At 35.4% G+C, this 21,662-nt stretch overlaps 1 protein-coding gene across 5 annotated transcripts in view; it reads right to left on the bottom strand.

Moving 5' to 3' along the window:
- Nucleotides 1-10,481: 10,481 nt before the first annotated feature.
- tws (protein phosphatase 2 regulatory subunit tws) overlaps nucleotides 10,482-21,662 on the bottom strand; it is a 72,370-nt gene continuing 61,189 nt past the window's right edge. For all 5 annotated transcript variants that reach the window (XM_088267089.1, XM_088267087.1, XM_088267088.1 and 2 more), the window contains 5 exons: nucleotides 19,416-19,552; nucleotides 18,610-18,784; nucleotides 17,291-17,354; nucleotides 16,467-16,693; nucleotides 10,482-15,855 (listed from right to left, as the gene is read on the bottom strand). In XM_088267089.1, coding sequence (XP_088123215.1) covers nucleotides 15,487-15,855; nucleotides 16,467-16,693; nucleotides 17,291-17,354; nucleotides 18,610-18,784; nucleotides 19,416-19,552 — 972 coding nt within the window. In that variant the 3' untranslated portion in view covers nucleotides 10,482-15,486. The remainder of the gene's footprint in view (nucleotides 15,856-16,466; nucleotides 16,694-17,290; nucleotides 17,355-18,609; nucleotides 18,785-19,415; nucleotides 19,553-21,662) is intronic.

Below are 21,662 nucleotides of genomic sequence, written 5' to 3'. Positions count from 1 at the left end.
CAAGAAACACTATTTTATTAGTATGTATATTTTATTTAAGACTATTTAAATAATTTTTTAAGCTTAAAAAATGAACTGTAGTCAGTTGAAATATTCAGTGCAACTTCATTTAAAATATTTCAGAAGTACTTAAGAAAAACAAACAACTTTGGATTTAAAAATGAATAAAAAAGAACTATAAGATTTTCTCTGAGCACTAACTTTAGCTACCAGGAGCTCATAATACAGAGAAGTGACACAGTTGAATATACAGTTTTGTAATCTACTATCAAACAACCTTGGCTGAAATTTCAAGCAAGGACATCTCTTACTATTCGGTCACTGCTATCAGGAGCACATGAACAAACATGTATGAATATTTATCAGTACATATTACAGATAATGCAAAGGAGGTGACTTTAGCTGTGTGAAATATGATTTCCTGGTACATTGAAATACTAGTGATAGGAGAATCTCACATGTAAATCCGGTGGAATCCGCTTTTTGTGATAGTGACGTGACATACTTTTTTTGAAAATAATTCATCTGTTATCAAACTTCAGCTAAAGTCATCAATTATTATCACCATTAAGGTCTAGATCAGAGGTTCTGAACCTTTTTGAAGTCAGGGATCATTTTTGATCAATGGAAAACTCGCAGTACACCAAAACTAAACATTTTTTTACCCTTATCCGCACCCAATGGTGCATAGGGCACTGCATCGTTAATTGCATGAAGGAAAGGTGATCAGCCCTCCGCTTCAGGTACCAGTCCAGGGTAATATGGGAATAAATATTAGAGTGAAAAAATCACTTTTATTTATTTTACCCCCCCTATGAATTGAACCCGGGACCTCCAGTACGGTAGCCGAGCGTGCTGATCATTACACTACGGAGGCGGAACTAAACATACAAAAAACCAAAGAAACTTTTATTAAAAATAAAACTGATTATTTTATTAGACAAGTTAGAAATTACGTTTATTTAAAAATATACATTAAAACATGAATACTCCAATTAAACTTTTTCTGGTGATAATTATTTAATGTGACATCTCAGCTTTTCGGCTTTTACAAATTTCAGCAATATTAGGTCTAATATTTGATATAGCTACTCTCATTTCTTCATCCAAATCGCCAAACCAAGGTACACAAATGCTTTCAATGAACTTACTGTTAATGGAGCACTGTCTGTACAAATTCCTATACATAACTCCCATGATATTTTCAATTGTTCTAAGTATGATGATATTTCTTTCTTCTCCGTCTTAATCCTCATTGCTGAGGGTTGTGACCCTTGCAGAAGCAATGACTCTTCTCCAGTTATCCCTTGACTGCGCTGCACGTAGCGCTCCAACTACTGAGGTGCCTGCTGCTGCCTTAATTTGATCGGTCCATCGTGTGGGGGATCTTCCTCTCCCTCTCTTTCCCTCCAGGCTACCGATCACAACTAGTCGTTCCAGGCTATCCTCGTTGCCACGCGCAACGTGTCCAAAGAACTGGAGAATCCGTCGGGTACAGATATTGGCCAGAGACAAGCCATCCAAGCGTAATTCCTGGCGAATGGACTCATTGGTGCGTCTAGCTGTCCATGATGATATAGAATCTGCTATATTGACTGCTGTTGTAAGGTGAGCACACACAACTTCACTTTGCAAGGGTGCTGCCATCTAGCCATTATATTTGCAACTGAAATCGCACAGTAAATGAGCCAACATAAATTTTTGGTTTCATAATTTCGCAGAGCACTTGCAACAAGCTCACAGAGCACCGGTTAAGAACCACTGGTCTAGATACACATGCTCACTACTAGCACAGGAGCATGCTGTTATCCAGCAAATGCTACTTAGTAGCTTGTGTATACGTAATTTGCTATAAATAAGCATGCTCAAAAATTGACAGCGGTTCGATTTTCGGGCATGCTACTTGCAGAGCAAGTAGAAGGGGGGGTATTTTGAGCATGTCGCTCACTCCTTTCAAGAACGTCATAAATCAAAAAACTTGATTTGTCAGGAGAGCGTTTTTAAAGTTTAAAAATATAATACAATGTATTAAAAATAAATATCAAGCCACTTATTGAACTTTTTACTGTGCAACAGATCTTTTTAGGTAAAACCTGAAGGTTTTTTCTCCATTTGAAAAATATTTAGTATGTTTAAAAAAATAATTAAACAATACCTTTTCTTCAAAATGCAAAAACAACACTTTCTGCCCTGTAGCGGGTAAATATGAAGTTAAAAATATGCCACTTTTGCTGGGATATAGTACATTTTCTGGGCATTCCGAAAACGTGCACAACTGAAAATTGTCGATTTTTGATTTATGACTTATGTGTGAACAGGTTTGCTTATGAGCATGCTAGTATCAATCAGTTGTTCGCAGTAGGTGTTCGTGTGCGACTTCCCACCAAAATTTCTCACTGGGGAGATGACAAAACATTTGAATTTGTGACTTTATATCGGAGCAATGAATGCCTTTGGAATCCGCTATCGCCCGTATTTAAAAATAATATATGTAGCAAGAAATAATGCATATCAATATTTGATAACCAATATGAATGATCTAACTCTACTGAAAATATTAAAAACAAAAATAAAAATCGCCAAATTGTCCTATTCCGTACGTTTTTTCTCTCGATGACAGATGTTTTTGGACGCATTGCGTTGCAATGATTTTATTCGGTTCTGTGCAAATGAACACTTGGTTTTCCATTTTTCACTACACTGACCCAATAGAGAGCTTGCTAGTAAAGATCATGTGTGTTGGATTATTTGTTTTTTTTGGGAAAGTTCCCAAAATTCAGTAATAAATGCCACAAACTAGTATTTAAAAAAAAAATTATGTTGTAAATTAATTTTTTTAATGATTACTAATTACTAATATATACTGAAATGTTTTTCTTATATTTTTTAAAGTGCTTTATGATTGTATTATTGATTTTTGGAAGGGTTATAGCTATAGGAGATGCTGGACATTTAGCGGGAAGGACAAACGAATGTCCTGAAGGAACTCAAGGTTAGGAAGTAAGGGGCAGTTAAAGAATATGCTTATTTACGAACACGCTCAAAACTAGCTATGTATACAGGCTAGAGAGCATGCCTATAAGCATGCACATTAGTAACATGTGTGTCTGTACTTTTATACGAGCCTCTGGAAGAGTAGAGTGAGTAAGTGTGTCTAGTTTTACAGGATCAGTGCTCAGTACATCATATTGGTAATTTTGAGGCTAAAGGGTGTATCAATGCGATTACAGGTTAATCAGTGTGTATTTTATTGATTTCTCTAATTTCTTTTTAAATCCTCACAGTGGTGTTCAATATGAGGTATCAAACATACATATCGTGGGTATACTGGCAAAAAACATTAAAACGAAAATATGTAATTTTGACTTAATGATGCAGTATTATAAAGATTTCAATATTCTATAAGCTGGCAAAATACACGAAGTAGTTTGAAATGTCATATTTATGTGGTTTTAAAAGTAAATTCAACTTTAAGTTCAATAGCGAGTGTTTTATTCAGGCTAAAAACTTAAATAACAGGGATTTTAAGGTTAACATTTTTTGCCAGTATAACCATGATATAATGTTTCATGTACAGTTAAACCTGGATATAAGAGGGCCTATGAGACTGGATTTCTTTTCTCTGATATATAATATAAGCTTTCACATCTTGAACGATGCAACCTTAAGCCAACTCTTTTAAAAAGGTTTTGCTTATGTTCAGATTCAACAGTATAAAGACCTTATTCAATAATTATTAAACTTAGTATGGGTATGCAACCCTGAATGTCCGAGTATTTTATTGTTATTTTCCTTCTTTACTTTACCTTTTCCATATAGCAGGAACGTCCTTCAACCGCTAAATTTGGCACGTGTACTTTTGCTGTTGCGGCATGATGGTACTCTTCCATTCAATTCAGAAACAGTGAGAATGAGAATGCATTTTTTTGCAAAATGATTTCTGTAATTTTTACCTTTAATTGAGTCATACATTTATATTTCACAGTTCAATTAAAGCAAAAATGTCTCGCTATAAATTATCTGGTATCATTATTGTAAGTACTTTTCTGGAACCAGATTTTTTTATTGTTAAAAAAATACCAAGATGCAAAAAAGGTTTCATTTAGTCTTTAGCAAGTTAGTTAACATATTTCGGAAGGGAATTTAACAAATTTACAACTACTGACGATGAAATTTGAATTGAGTACATATAGTTAAGACCTTTACAAAGATTTTATTTATTGATTTTGGGTTGGATTTTTAGAACTCCATTTTAATTTATGTGTGAATGAATTGTTAAATCTGTATTTGATTTAACAATTAAAACCTTTAGAAAGAGGTTGGTATATAATATTCATATAAAAACATTGGATAGTTTCTTCTTTTCTGCCTTTGAAATGAGACCAGCGCAGAAGGTAAAAAATACCCTTCTCATCCTTAAGCATCAATCGATCGAACGGGTAGAAATGCCTTTCCCGTCCCAAGTGTGTTTATACAACATATATAAATAAAACACAGAGAATCTTCAACATTAACTTTATTTAAATCTCATTAGGAAAATGATTGGAAAAGCATATAAATGACATGTCATCAGATACATTGTCTATGTACATGATTCAATATTCCACTAAGTAATGGCACGGGAACGCTTTTCCTCGGCGGCCGTTAACTCAAGTCACAGCAAGTACATTAAAGCTTTTACTTTACACACTGTTTACTCAATGTCGGATTATAAAATACAAACTGAGCACTCCTCGTCCGTACACGAGAGCTTGGAATCAAACCAGACATGAACCAATTACAAACATCTATATAAATACGTACAACCCGATATGCACCACTTTAAAGACATCTGTTACAAATTGGTACAACCCGATATGAACCACTTACAGATATCTGTTACAAATTGGTACAACCCGATATAAACCACTTACAGACATCTATATAAATGGGTACAATCCGATACGAACCACTTAGACATCTGTTACAACTCGATATGAACCACTTACAGATATCTGTTATAAATTGGTACAACCCGATATGAGCCACTTACAGACATCTACAGCATAACCAGATATAAACCATTTGAATACTTCTATTACGAATTGGTACAGTTGGATATGAACGACATCTGTTACAATTTTATGTAATCAGCCATGAAGCTCACAGAGTATGCTGGTGCAGTTGTTGTCTTGATTCAGAGACAGGTATGTATCGAAACAGGTATAAAGTGAAGTCCATAAGAGATACATTAGAAATCCATCCTATTACTATAGTTAATAATAATAATAAAAACCCTCATCCCCACCCCAATGGTGCATAGGGCACTGCGTGATATAAACGCAGTGTTATCTTGATCGTTCATACAAGAAGGAAAGTTGATCAGCCCTCCGCTTCAAGTACCAGTCCAGGGTAATATTGAATAAATATTACAGTGCGAAAATCACTTATATTTATTTGACTCCCCCTGGGAATCAAACCTGGGACCTCCAGAGCGAAAGCCGAGCGTGCTGACCATTACACTACGGAGGCGGTACTATACTTAGAAGTTTAAAATCCTTGTATTGAAAACATAAATAACTTGATTGATGTTTTTAGACATTAATACCAAAATTTGATCAAATGCTTGACAGCCAAGTTTATGTTATAATGAAAGCAATATTGATCAATGATTGACTTCAATAATAAAAGTTTTCAGTTGATTCCACTGATATTTTTCTGGCTATTTGTTTGGGATACCTGGCTTCATTCCAACACTCTCGGTTCATAAATGGCGTTGGCAGATTCAAAACGTCACCGTCATACGACAAGCTACACAGTAGCTTCAAATAAACAGCCGGTGTGAAACTGCTAAGCCCTTTTGTGACAATTCTTAAATTAATTTGCTACTCGATATCGAATGTGACGGATACAAATCACCCGCAAAACATCGTAAAATATACCAATTTTGACTGCGAACATCGTAAGGATTAGTTTCATCACTCAGATGATGGAAAAATAAAACATGTGTGAATGTATGATGTTTGTTATGTCAAAAATTATTATCAACTAATGGCTTCTGACAAAGAAAAATGAAATATATTTTAGTAGCAGGGTGTTGCTTGTTTTGAACTCTATTTTAACCGTTAGACTGTGGAGAGTCAATAAATTGACGCCTGACAAAAAATTAGAAGGTCAAAAAGTGCGGCGATGTGTTAATCGATTGTAAAAAAAAATTCTGCAATAATTTATTTGCCTAATTTGTAATCACTGTAAAAAGGGACTACATGGAATTTGTGGCTATAAACATAGATGTTAAAAAAAATTGTTTTCTTCATTGTATTTAATATTCTATATTTATTGCAAAAAAAAGAACATTTATTTCTTTTACTTGTATAAAAATTTTGATTCTCTACAATATACATTTTTTTATTAAAACCCGAAAATATTCCACAAAGTTATGGCATTTTAGATTTTTTTTATTTATCAATACGTATAAAAAATGCATCAATTCTTTAATATAAATTCACATAATGACCTCAGCAGTGTAAAGGTTAAAATTCCAAAAGTCATTTGGTGCCAGTCATCATAATATCAACAGATATATATTTTTTTCATTTCTTAAGAAAAAAATAAAATGAGATACTTGAAGGTCTTCCAAAATGTTGCCAGTGGTGATGTCTGTAGTACACTGCCGTCATAAGAATTGTAGCTTGTATAAACTAGGTATTTCTGAGACAATTTCAATTAAAATTATGACAGAAATACCTAGTTATAGAATATTCTCAGGTAATCTAATTATGTATGCAGTAAACTCTCATTAATTCGTCAACTTCAATCAGAAATCCGCCATTATTTGAAAAATATTTCGAAATTCTGGTCCCACAAATGATTTTTCATTAAAAGATAATTCAAAAAGATTCACCAAAACTAAATAAAATTACAAGAAAAGACAAAAATATTTACTTTTTTTTTTTAAACAAAAATAAAAATTATTTTAGTCATATAGCTTCGCATTCATGTAAAGACTATAGTCTAATCATAAAAAAATTGTGAATATTTTATATTTTTCAAATTTGGTTCCCTTCGATATTTGTAGAATTAATGAGTTTTTAATGTTAACATATATACATGAATATTTTATATAAAACATTATTTTGCTATGAATGGTTTTGATGTTGAATAAACTGCAATCCTACAAACAGAATTTCACAGTGTAGACACTGCATTTTTATCTGAATACAAATTGCAGGAAATTCTATACTGAATCCAAAAAAATTGTTATGTGGAATTCACATTGGTACATTTTCTTACGAAGGCAGCGCTACAGGGTAACAATATTGCAATTAACATCTTAAAATTGTCAGAAATACATAAAAAATCCTATAACATTTTGGTCAAAACCACTTTTTGGTTGATTGCGGCTACAGACGGAGCTGAATGCAAATGGCGGCTGTAAATTTTTTCTTTATTGTCTCTGGTCCATCACGGTCACGTATGAATTTCGGGATGACGAGGACTACTAATTGGTTAATATTGCACCGATCTTTCATATTTATGACACAAACGCAATACGAAATCACCCAGTGTGTTAAAATTCATACGTGAACGTGATGGACAATAAAGAAAAAAATTACATACCTAGCATAACATAACATTTTGGTAACATGCAGTCAAATATGATAAAAGTTACGAATGTGATGATTTTTCTTACATATTGTTGGTTAAATAATGTGCTGAGTTCTTACAACTAACGTAATGAAATCTTCCAGTATTTGTATTTATTTATTTATTTACATTCAGGTGTGTCTTAGTTTATTGTAGGTACAAAAGGTAGGCAAATCCGTGTATCACTGAGGTCCTATTTAGCGTGGGCAGAACTCGAGACCGTGATGGTAGTTTCACAGTCAAGCATGTACCCAACTGTTGTTGCCACATTACAGGAACAATTTGTTACTAAATCATTATTTCTTTTATGGGTCAATGCAACCAATAATTCCGCATACAATTCAAAGTATGATCAAATATTTGATCGGTTCTGTTTACTATTTTAATAAAATTGAATAAAAAAATGCAAAATTGCTTTGAAGTAGATGTTTTTTACTACCTTTATGAATTTTCACCTTTGGGCAGAAGGGTAAAGCCATATCTGAGATGAAAATTATTATTATATTACTCCATATGCAGTAAAAGTCCGTTAATTCAAATAACTTTACATGCTGCAATTTGAATTTTGCCATGAATCAAGTTTTTTTTAAATTTGTCCATTCCAAAGTTTTTATTCACAACTTTCAATAATTTAAAAAATATTTTGCTGGATAGACGTAATAAAATTAGAAAAAAAATTATGGCTTATTTTGTTTGTTAAATTTAATTACTGATTTTTTTAAAATCTAACATCCGAGTGACTGAAATCTTGCCATGGCTTATGCAACACCTCTTATCATGGCCCTACTTAGGCTTTAACTTAATAAATTCTATAGCCTTCCCACCTTGAGTGAATTTATTTTGAGTTTTAAAGTTACTATAATTTCATATAATCCATGAGTGAAAATTCTAGGCAAAAACAAAAAAACTTTGGAAATATTGTATTTATACATGAAAAATTAGTAAAAAAAAAAACTTAAATTTGAAATGTTTTAAAAATGTCGGTCACTTCAAATTTGAGTAAAGAAGCTTTTATTGTACACAACATTCTAAAATTTCTGCAAGAGATGTTCCATAACACAATGGTTACAATTAACAAAGTGATCACTTAAGTCAGCCGATGCCGGGTCGTAAACCCAGTGAATTCCCATTGTATAAAAAATACCTATATATCTTTAACATTTTTCGTGTTTATTTTAATATCATGTATATAAAATAATGATTGAATTATCTCTACATTTATTTGTTTTATTTTCCAAGGTTTGAATCATATTTTGATGCGGTATTTCCAATACATACTTGTAAAAATCTGTATTTTTTGTCCAAAAGAAAGTACACACAAATCGCTCACTCCTTTCAAGAACGTCATAAATAAAAAATCGTCAATTTTCAGTTGTGCATGTTTCGGAATGCCCAGAAAATGTACTATATCCCAGCAAAAGAGGCATATTTTTAACTTAATATTTACCCGCTACAGGGCAGAAAGTGTTGTTTTTGCATTTTGAAGAAAAGGTATTGTTTAATTATTTTTTTAAATTTACTAAATATTTTTCAAGTGGAGAAAAAACATTCAGGTTTTACCTTAAAAGATCTGTTTCACAGCAAAAAGTTCAATAACTGGCTTGATATTTATTTTAAATACATTGTATTATATTTTCAAACTTTAAAAACGTTCTCCTGAAAAATCAGTTTTTTTGATTTATGACGTTCTTGAAAGGAGTGAGCGAAATGTCATGAGTTCTTTAAAAAAATTGTTCCTATCATATGGCACCTATACATTTGTGTCGGTAAAATCACCAATACGAAAAAAATGTAAACAGAAAGGTCACCATAGCTTTTGTGAGTTGGTGACTGTCTGAAATGGGACGATTTATTCCATAATCTCAATTGTATAGGGTGAACCATAGTTGAGCGAATGATCAAAAGCTTGCAGCATGTATTTTTTGACATTTCTCAACGCATAGTAAAGTCCAGACAAGTACAATTTGCTACAGTTTGATATAGGTTAGGTTTTATGACCATTATGCGTAAAAAAATTTTACATATCTCGAAATATTACAGTAAGGTGTGGGTGTTTGGTTACATGGATCGCTTTTTTACAGTGCTATCCGAAAACCAAGGTGTAAATCAATCATCCACAGATCTAAGAGCAAGTATTTCAATATTTCCACAGAAATATTGGTCATACCACAATGCTAGAGATGGCTATTTGCCAAATACATTTAAATTTATACATCTAGGCAAAAAAAATGCTTTCAACTGCAATTTTGATATATATATATATATATATATATATATATATATATATATATATATATATATATATATATATATATATATATATATTTATTTTTATATATTACATATCTACTGATATTTTTTGGAGGAACTGCATTTTGTATAACGAAAGAAATATGTAATTTTTTTTCGTAATTTTGTTTTAAAAATATGGGTTTCATCATTACCGACATTATCATTTTTGCTTCAACTTCTTCATCTTCAAACCCTTATCTGCACCCCAATGGTGCAAAAGGCACAGCATCATATAAACGCAGTGTTATTTTGATCGTTAACACACGAAGGAAAGGTGATCGGCCCTCCGCTCCAGGTACCAGTCCAGGGTAATATTGAATAAATATTAAGAGTGAAAAAAATCACTTATATTTATTTGAACCCCCCCTGGGAATTGAACCCGGGATCTCCAGAACGCTAGTTGAGCGTGCTGACCATTACACTACGGAGGCGGACATATTTTACCAAGTTTAAAGCATTCGCTACTTGATGGCTCACCCTATAGTTATGCGCCCGTAGATAAACGCCACACTGCAATTTACCTACGGGTGCATCGATAATCTAGATACAATAAAACAAAAGCATTTTAAAAAATATCTTTTAATTCGTCAAAATGAATTTCCAATAAAATTATGTACTTAGGTTACAATATTATGTTTAATCTTAAATTACCGCTAGGCATCATTTAATTTGTACACTATTATACATCTTCGAAAAGTCCTCGAAACGAAGGAGAAAGCAAAATGCTGAGTAGGAGGGAAAATAGGTTGCCGAGTGACGAGCGGGCTCCGAACCCTCTTCGCAACTTTACATTACTCGTGCGCTGATATTTTCCTTTTATGCGTCTAGATCCATTTGTTGAGATTTATCATTTAATTTTATTCATTTATATTATAAAACTTGTACAAAATTTATGTTTTCAATGCAATTTTGCGCAACAGTGCATTTTTATTTATGTATTTACATTTCTACCTATTCTCATATTATACATTAATTCAAGAACCAAACAGCAAAAACTAGGGTACTGCGAGCAAACACGACCAACTCCAAATCGATATTATTTAGAAGAATTACACACACCTCTAAGATCGAAATGTTTAATTTCATCCATAGAAAATTATCAAAATTAATTCGTTAAACGCCGTGGGGGGTATTGGTGACCTCGCCTGCGTTGGACCGCAGCGCCATGGGGGCACCAGTGACCTCAATCAAGAGCTATATTCAAAAACTGTAGAACCCATTGTCAAATCAAAAAGTGAAATAAACTAAATACATTACATTATTAAAATACGAAAAGAATGAAGTTTTTTTTTTGTGAATTTCAAAGTTGACAAATTTTAGTATTGACGTTTAACATGTTAACAATTTTTTTTATACCTTACTCACGCCCAGCGGTGCATAGGGCACCTCAATGGAACAATTGAGCATTATTTTACACGCAATATGAAGAAGAAAAGAAACATAGTTATGCAGAATCAGTATTCAATTGTATTAGAGATGTTTCATATGGGGGTAGTTTCAGAATCAGATCGAATGGAGATCGCCGTGTATGCTTCCAGTACACCTTTCAATTATGTAAACGCAACATGCTTTCGTAACAATAATTTTTTTCCATAATCAATCATCCAAACACTCTAGCTAGTGTATAAAAATACATAACGGAAATCGATTAAAAGAAGAAAAAAAAAGATAACGTTGCAAAATGAAATTCTACACATTAGAAATATCGGCCGATAGTTTGGATTGAGCCACACTTAAGGTTTTAAGTACAATTTATTGCTAACTTAGCTCAACTAAGTATCAATAGTTTCACAGCTCATATGGGTACCTTCCCTATTGAAGCAAAAGTCACTGTGTATTATGTATTTGGAACAAAATACTGTTTTTCTTCTTCTTACTTGCGCCCGACGGTGTTTAGGGCACTGCATCAAATCGATAGTGTAATTATAATACAATTATAAATGGAAAAGAGCAAAATTCTTATATAAATATTGGCAATATAAAAAATGAACATAATCGGAAATTAAAATATTTATTGATATCTTAAACATAGACGAAGAAGATATGGAAATCTGGGTATTTACAAGGCTCACTTACGAACTAACAACCCCTAATTGGGATAAAATCCGGCAATTGTGAACAAAAAAATGACAGTAAAAATAAAGTTTTGCAGACTATTGAAGGTTTAGCAGAGGCCGTTGAGGGGACAGAAATTTCAGTTTTGTCTCTGGGATAAACAAACTTTAACTGAATACGATAAATATAAGTGATTTCTGATCGGGAATCGATCCCGGGACGTCGTGCAAGGCGGTCAAAGTGTTAACCGCTGAGCAACGGAGACGAGAAATATGACAAAATTTAAAATGTACTTTGTGATTTTTTTTTACAAATAAATGACCGTAGTCAGATTAAAAAGAGTGCCCGAGTATGCTCTATTTAAAGCTGGAAATTAGCGATTGATCGACTAGTGACTTTGGCCAGAACAAGGATGATATCGCGTTCCTTTCACGAAATACAAATTTTATTGGCTATGTGAATAAAAAAAAAATTAAGAGCACTAAGCGACAGAAGAGTTCAAACCGTACAATTCTTTAGAACTTTCTTATTAACCCTGACATACATTCCTAGCTTCCTCACTAGCCGTACATGCCCTCCGGTAACGTACACATTTTACGTGACCAGATTCTAGCTGATTCACTCTCACGATCAATAAAAATATTTTAACAACTCTCGTCAACATTCGCTCCACATGGTAAAATCATCTATACGAGCAAATTATAATACAATTTATATCCCGTCGATTTCCACACATTTATCTAAGGGTGGTGACTGACCGGAGCATTTAGTCGTAACATCGCTCGCGGCGAGCATCAGCGAGCATCCGAAACTATGGATGGAGCACTCGGCTCGCTGTACTGACTGCCGAAAGAATGCTCGAACGTGTTACGTTACGACGAAATGGCTCCGGTCAGCCACCACCCTAAGGAATCACATTTAGACAGCGTTTATTTTACTTTCATCACTCAAATCTAGCTTCAAACAGTATGAAGATAACAATGGTAGAAATCCATAGAACTCTATAAAGATAGAAAATCTCTTCTATATTATTTATCGATTTCTATGGATTTTACCATAGACAGTTTTCAAACATATTTTTCGTGGTTAGTTACTGGATTTCTCGGGTAAGTACTAGAAAAAGAGACATAACGATGACGGCTTATTTTAATGCCCGCAATTGTAATCGAGAATTTTAAAAAAATACTCCCACAAGATTTTGTCGCTGCAAAACATTTTTTGTAAAAGTAGTCAGCTTAATCCGAATACAAAAAATATTTACTTTAACTTTTAAGAATTGAAAAATAAAATATGGTGCTTTGTCGGATTTAAAAACACTTTGTCGGATTTAAAAAAATAATAAATGTATTTGTAAGAAGCGATTTAAAAAATGTGATGTACAAATGGTTCGAAAATGTTTAGATTAGCATTTGACGAAAAAATAACATGCGTCACTTATGCCCTTTTAATTTTCCATTGTGGATACATAAATTTACCCCAGTTACAGCAAGAATTACAGTTTCATTGAAATATTTCAGATTTGCAAAAATTACATTAAAATGATTCGAGATGATGAAAACCAAAAAATAAATAATTATCTTAGCGGGACTAAACACGATTTGAATTGAAATTATTATTCCCTGGAAAATGTTGGTAAAATGAATTAATGGCGAATTCAACGGAAGGAGAGCGTAGAGATTTTCCTTTGTAACAATAAAAAAATAAACATACCAACAAAAAAAGGATTCGGTTAGTGTAAAAAGATTAAAATAATATTCCTAGAAAATCACTGGAACCATCACACGTGGGATCACACTGCAATGTCTTTATATCACTTATTTATAACAGTCCATTTTGTTTTCTTCCCCCACCGAGATTCCTAGCAAATGACACGGCGTCCTTTCGTCGCGAACCAATCGTCAGCAAACAAAATACAAGCATCATTCCTTTGGATCTTCCGGAGAATCGGAACGGCGTTTCCTGTTCACAAGTCCACAATTTGGCGCCATTTTCCCCATCGCGCCGTTCGTTGTAATCGAAAACCTACTTATAACGCTAAAAATACCATACTAACTAATCCTTCAACGGAATCGTAACGCGCGTCGTCGTGTTACTCCATCAACCTTTCAGAGAGAACCCTTATCCGCACCCCAATGGTGCATAGGGCACTGCATAATATAAACCATGATCGTTAACACATGAAGGAGAGGTGATCAGCCCTCCGCTTCAGGTACCAGTCCAGGGTAAAATTGAATAAATATTAGAGTGAAAAAAATCACTTATATTTATTTGAACCCCCCCCTCTGGGAATCGAACCCGGGACCTCCGGAACGGTAGCCGAGCGTGCTGACCATAACACTACGGAGGCGGACAAAACCTTTAGGAGAAGAACCATCTAGCGTTCCCTATTGTGATACGGTTGCCAATCTAGTGATATGCGTTTACTAAACACCGCCGATGACAGAATCAACCTTATTAACACCGGCGATATCAGAAATTGTCTCCTAAATACCAGTGATTACGAAGAGAATGCCCAGAAGACCAATAATTACGAAAACAATCTTCTGACCAATCTCTCGAACACCGGTTATTACAAAAACATTTTTGCACTACCAGTAAATCTGAGGGATTTGACACTGGGATGACAGGAATACAATCTATTGATAGATTTGGTGTTTATTTGTAGAACTCCATTTTAACTTATATTAAATATTAAAATTAAACACTGATTTTTAGAGTCTACAAAATTGTATTTTATTATTAAAAACGCATAAAAACTTTTGAAAAAGTCATTACAAGACGAAAGAATTGTCACAAATTAATTTTTTATGTGTTTTTATTAATAAAATACATTAGTTTTGTACCGACATTTCTCGGTAGAACTGCATTGTATAGAATAAAATAACAGACCAGTCTGATGACGTTGGTTACGACGAAACCCGGTTGCTGGTCAAATAACTTTCATTTGGAAAAAACTACATAGTTGTTTATTGTAACTGCAGACAGTTGGTAGAATTCCATATTGAATTGTTGGGTAATATATCCAAAATTAAACAAGGTTTATTGGATTGAATTCTACATTTATTTATGTATATGTTAATACGTGAAGCGTTTCCTCTTATTAAGACATTATCAAACACTCGTGCGTGTTTGATAATGTCTTAATAAGACGAAACGTATTAACATATACATAAATAAATGTAGAATTCAATCTAATAAACCTTGTTTAATTTTGGATATATTACCCAACAATTACATAGTTCTTATTTTATTATATAATGAAATACAATTTAGTACTCTAAAAATGAGTGTTTGATATTAATATTTAATATATAAAAGGAATACGATGTCCCTGATGAGGATATGCAAAATTGACAAAGTAACACGACGAAACGAACAAAAGAGGGATTCGTTCCTCGGAACTCAACCGATCACAATATGCAGTCGTAAAAAAAAAGTAAAAAAAAAGAACGCACTCTTTGGACAGAGAAACCGGCGGGGGCGGGAGGAGCGGGAGGAGCGGGCGGAGCGTCGCTAGAACTTATCTTGGAAGAGGAAGAGGTTGTTGGTGGCGGCGACGGCGATGATGTTCTCGGTGGGGTGCCAGGCCGTGTGCAGGATCTTCTTGTTGTAGTCCAGGCAGTCCACGCTGATCTCGTCCTTCTTGCGCTTGCTGGCGGCGGACACCTTGCGCGGGCGCAGCAGCGTGCGCGGCTTGGCCACCTCGCGGCTGGCCTCCAGCGTCACCTCCTTCTTGGTGGCGCGGTCAAACACCCGGAAGAAGTTGTTGTAGGAGCCCGTCATGACGGCCGTGTCCGAGCCGTTCCAGCAGCACTCGAACTTGTCGAAGATGCAGTCGTTCTCGTACAGCGAGCACAGGTTGGCCCGCAGGTACTCGTGCACCTGCAACGCGCAAACACGCCGTCAGTCTAGCCAGAGAGGGATGCCAGACAATTCCACACCGAGATGTTTCAAGGCGAGAGAGGGATGCCAGACAATTCCACACCGAGATGCTTAAAGGCGATTGAGGGATGCCGTATTTATGCAATACCATACATAACAAGATGTTTCAAGGCACGAGAGAGGGATGCCACATTCTGAAGGAAAGAAAGCTAGTGTACATTGGATATTTTGTGAGGAGAGAGAAACACCTCGAGTTTGTATGATGTAACTTGTATAACAATGATGATTGTATAGCAATGGCTGTCCAAACTCAAAACACAGTAAGGGACATTTTTTTTGCAGTACGTTTTTTTCGCATTTATAGGCTAAGTAGATTCTACTTAGTCCAAAAATACAAAAAAAACATACTACAAAAAATGTCCCTTACTATGTTTTAAGTTAGGACAGCCGATCTGTGGATACTTACATGTAATTTTGTCTTATTTTTAAAAAAATTTTTTTTTACAAAGTTTCTATCTTCATAATACACACATTTTGTGAATTTCCACTCCACAGAAAACGTCGGACATCAATTATTGTGGATATTTTTGACAAAGTAGTGCTTTACTTACGGGATAGGTCTCGACAGGCTTGGTCTCCATGTGCAGGTCCCACAGCTTGACGGAGAGGTAGTCTCTCGTGATCATGTAGCGGCCGGAGCTGCTGAGCCGCACGTCCGAGATGGAGGAGATGATCTCGGAGAAGAAGGAGCGAGAGGCGGGGTCTTCCGTCTCCTCAAACAGCTTGGCGTGCCGGTCGCACAGCGCCGACGCGCGCATGTCGCACAGTCTTATTGTACCTGCAACACGACCACTCCTTCAGTCATCTCATAGTTATATCAAGACAAGGTGTATGGCGGTCTTATTGCACCTGGAGCGTAACAAGGTGTGTTACGGTTGTACAGTAGTCTCGAATATACGACCTAAACTGGCCGCGGCGAGGTCAGATAAGCGAAAAGGTCGGATAACACGGAAATTAATAAAAACAAAATTGAAATGTGTTAATTTTATTTGCACATCAAAAACTTTTCAAATATGTACAAGTAACATAACTGAATGTAACAAACTAAAACATCAAAATGCACTTACGTCAAAGTAATAAAACATGTTTTACAGTAGACACATACTCACAATGCAGTGAACTATGAAACTAAACTTAGGCCTGGATAAAAAAAAACGTTGCCCCGGTAGGTCGGATAACCGACACTTTACTGCACTATGCTTGGACTTAACAGCATGCGTAACACTCTCATTTTAGTTCTTAACTTGACAGGAACATGTGTAAATTAGTCAGTGCATTACCATAACAAAAAAGATGTCACTTATTGTAAGATACTAGGTGAATAAATTTTGAATAACAAAGTTTAATGAATAAATAATAAAGAATTTCTCCTCACCTTTACTACTAGAATAGACAAATAAGTTACACTCGGTCGGGTGGAACTCTGCCGCAGTTATCACCTACAAAATTAAATAAAACCAACATTAAAAACAAAGTAGAAATAAGGGTGGTGGAAGAGAATTAGGGGCAGTCTGTCCACATTCAAATATGCGGAGTAACTATAGCTATAAATATGTTTGGTCAGTACTTTCACATAGAGTTGAGTCGTGGACGGGTAGAGGCATTCGAAATATGGTTACATCGTAGAATGCTACATCTTCCATCAATATTTATGTATCAATATTTCTTCTTCTTCTGATCCCCATCCAATTTAGTGTATTTCAGAACCAGGATATCTGGCTTCTGCCCACACCTCGTACTTGTCTCCTCTAAGCACAAGCCCCAGACAGGACACCTTCCGGACTTAGATATCAGTCAGCTAAATTCCTATTCTTGCTCTTCGGAGCGCTGATTCACGTTGCTGACCATATTGGTCCATGGAATGCTTGGCATTCTACGATGTAGCCATATTTGGAATGGTTCTAACCGAGTGCCAAAATGAGATGTTAAAAAAATAATATAACAAATAAAATACGTTCATATAATCCTTCATATATCGCTTACTATTTTCAAGAACGTCATAAATAAAAAATCGTCCATTTTCAGTTGTGCATGTTTTCGGAATGCTCAGAAAATGTACTATATCCTAGCAAAAGAGGCATATTTTTAACTTAATATTTACCCGCTACAGGGTAGAAAATGTTGTTTTTGCATTTTGAAGAAGAGGTATTGTTTAATTATTTTTTTAAATATACTAAATATTTATGGAGAAAAAACCTTCAGGTTTTATCTAAAAAGATCTGTTGCATAGTAAAAAGTTCAACAAGTGTCTTGATATTTATTTTTAATACATTTTATTATATTTTTAAACTTTAAAAACGTTCTCCAGAAAAATCAAGTTTTTTGATTTATGACGTGCTTAAAAAGGAGTGAGCGATGTGTGAATACATAATGTAATAAGAATATGGTACATATTATGTGAATTACATCCAATGATAAAATATAATTTAAGCATATAAAAATATTTTTTCCACTTCCCAACCTTCGCTCTACCACATTATTCATCAGTAATTTTGGGCACCATCATTGGTTGAATTTATTTAGTTTTTTTTTTAATAATTATTAATAGAGACCTTCATAAAATATGTAAAATTGAACCAGTTTATGACATGTTCTCCTGATAAATCAAGTTTTTTGATTTACGACGTTGTTGAAAGGAGTGAGCGATATGTGGAGAAGTCAATAAACAAAGTATGGGGTGTCGGAGTGACTTGCCTCGGTGAGCTCCTCCATGTTGGCGGGCTTGATGTCCACGATGTTGAAGCTCTGGTCGGTGATGTCGAGGTGCCACAGGTTCACCCGCAGGTCGTCCGCGCTCAGGTACGTCTCCTGGTCGCTGTTTACGCTGATGCTGTTTATGTGGTATGTGTGCGCGTTGGCAAATATACGTCTGGGGGAGAGACATCATCATAGATTAGTTTATATTCAAACCCTTAGATCAAGGGTGGCCAACCCGCGGCCCGCAGGCCGCATGCGGCCCCCCGGGTATCCGCATGTGGCCCGCGGAACATTTCGCACATTTTTTTCTTTAAGTGCCACCAAAACAATCGCAACATATTGCGATCTACTTTTAAATACACATTGATAAGAATACAAGTTGCTATAACTGAGTGCTAGAGCGACTCAAAGTCAAAATGCCATGTAAAAGCTAGCTATACAGTAGCCATGATACTAGTCGAATGAAGCATATTAAATCTCAAATGAGAACAAGAATCACTGATGACCATTTGGAAAACTGTTTGGGTGTAGCAACATCAACGTATCAACATTGATGCACTTAGTTCTGACAGACAAAATCACCTAGGGGAAGTGTCCGCCATGAGATCCATGGGCATGAGGGATTTATCAGAAAGGTTTGTAACACACACATGTGGGGAGAATGCGGAAGTAGTGACTCACCTAGGGGAGGCTTCCACCATGAGATACATAGGCCTGACGGGTTTATCAGAAAGGTTTGTAACACACACGCACACATATGTCACCGTAGATAGAGTGGGGAGAATGCGGAAGTAGTGACTCACCTAGGGGAGGCCTCCACCATGAGATCCATGGGCTTGACGGTGGGCACCTTGAGGCGGGTGATGTGGGCGGGGTCCCGCATGGCGCCGCTCTCTTCTCGCGTGTTGTAGCCGGTCACTCTCTTGTCTCTCTCCGATACCTGCAAATCCCATATCAACAAACTGTCAACCACTTGATGCTTTTGAACAAACAGTATTCGCAGACAATGCATGTGTCGTATCGCGCCAACCCGAGCACTGCTCGTGTGTTTCCGCTTGTTTGCAGCACATAAGATAAACCACCCAACTGAACTCACTAGCTGCCATATCGCTCACTCCTTTCAACAACGTCATATCAAAAAATTCAAAAATCGTCAATTTTCAGTTGTGCATGTTTTCGGAATGCCCAGAAAATGCACTATATCCCAGCAAAAGCGGCATATTTTTAACTTAATATTTACCCGCCACAGGGCAGAAATTAATTGTTTAATTATTTTTTTAAATCTACTAAATATATTTCAAATGGAGAAAAAACCTTCTGTTGCACAGTAAAAAGTTGGGTTGATATTTATTTTTAATACATTGTATTATATTTTTGAACTTTAAAAACGATCTCCTGAAAAATCAAGTTTTTTGATATATGACGTTGTTGACGTGTTAACAACGATTTATTTGATTATATGATGCAGTGCCCTATGCACCATTGGGGTGCGGAGAAGGGTTTGAAGAGACTATAAATTTATAGTTTTAGCATTTCACAAAGACTAGACATTAATGTCAGCGCACACAGAGACTGGATTCTCGGGATAATGGGAAAGGAAATCCTGTTCTATCCGCTACCAGAATATAAAGGGTATCATCTAAAGGTGTACAATTACATCCTGTACTTTAATGTTCGTACTGCGTGAACAAAACGAGAATAATTATTTAGAAGATAGGTTCCCAAACTTGACCGGGCTCCGACCCATTTAACAAAAATTTCCAATCTCGGGACCCACCTCTTAGCCGTCAAAGAGAAATTCATATTTTCATTCAAATCCTTATCCGCACCCCAATGGTGCACAGGGCACTGCATCATACAAACGCAGCGTTATCTTGATCGTTAACACATGAAGGAAAGGTGATCAGCTCTCCGCTTCAGGTACCAGTCCAGGGTAATATTAGAGTGAAAAAATCACTTATACTTATTTGACCCCCTGGGAATCGAACCCGGGACCTCCAGAACGGTAGGCGAGCGTGCTGACCATTACTCTACGGAGGCGGACAGAGTGTCATAGAGAAAAGAGGGCATAAATATTGGCAATACATCATTTTTATCACTTCCTATTTTTTAAATTCATGTATACAGTCGTGAGGGCCCACTCAATATTCGCTCGTAATCCATAGGGCATTTGTCCACTACACGGAATTACACAGAATTTTACCGTCTGGCAGTTCAGTTAGCGTATTGAAACGACGATTGGCTTGGTTTGGCTTGTGCTTTTGTCCATCTTTTTTCGGATAGGTGCGTGAACACGTTGCGTGTAAATTTGATAGAATTAAAACTAAACTGTCGCAGTCGCTTTCATTTTTCAAAACCGGGCTGCCGGACGGTCAAATTCCGGTTAGTGGGCAATCGCCCGTAGTTAGGAAACCATAGTTTAGAATGTTTATTTTTCTATTCTGTCAGCCTTTATCCACACCTGATTGATAACTACAAGGAGCCGAGGTGATCAGTTATTAGTCTGCATTTTAAGTACGAAAAGCACATCAATTCAAAATCACAGGGACTAGAATCAAACCTTGTTTTTCTTCTTATGGTCCACTGACCGGAGCCATTTCACTGTAACGTAACACATTACGATGCGAGTATTCGTATAGTCAGAGCGCTCGCCGCTAGCGACGTCAGCCACCTTTCCATTTTTTTTTTGCTTTTTCTCTTAATTTTATTCTGAATTTCGTGAAATATTTTTTTCAAATATCAAATTAACATATTTATAAAATTATTCCAAGTTTTGTGTGAAAAATGTTTGCGTAATAATTGGAAAGGAAAAATACAGTGTTTGAAAATGAAGTCGAATGTATTGAAACACGTGTTCACAATAGGTTTTGAAAAATAGTGGTATTTACCAATTTAAAAAATGAAAAATATGACTTAAAATTACAAAAATTAAGTTGGGTTTGGGAAATACAGGAAGGAGAAAAATGATAAATTGACTGAAAACTGCAAAAATTGAGTTGGGTTTAATTAAAATACAGGAAGGAGAAAAATAATTAATTGACTTAAAACTG

Source organism: Brachycentrus maculatus, unplaced genomic scaffold (assembly GCF_059751285.1).
Source record: "Brachycentrus maculatus isolate JH-2025_06_01 unplaced genomic scaffold, ASM5975128v1 h1tg000282l, whole genome shotgun sequence".
NCBI classification, from domain to species: Eukaryota; Metazoa; Arthropoda; class Insecta; order Trichoptera; family Brachycentridae; genus Brachycentrus; species Brachycentrus maculatus.
Note: the sequence above shows the minus strand (reverse complement) of the source record. Positions and strands in the feature narration are given on the sequence as shown.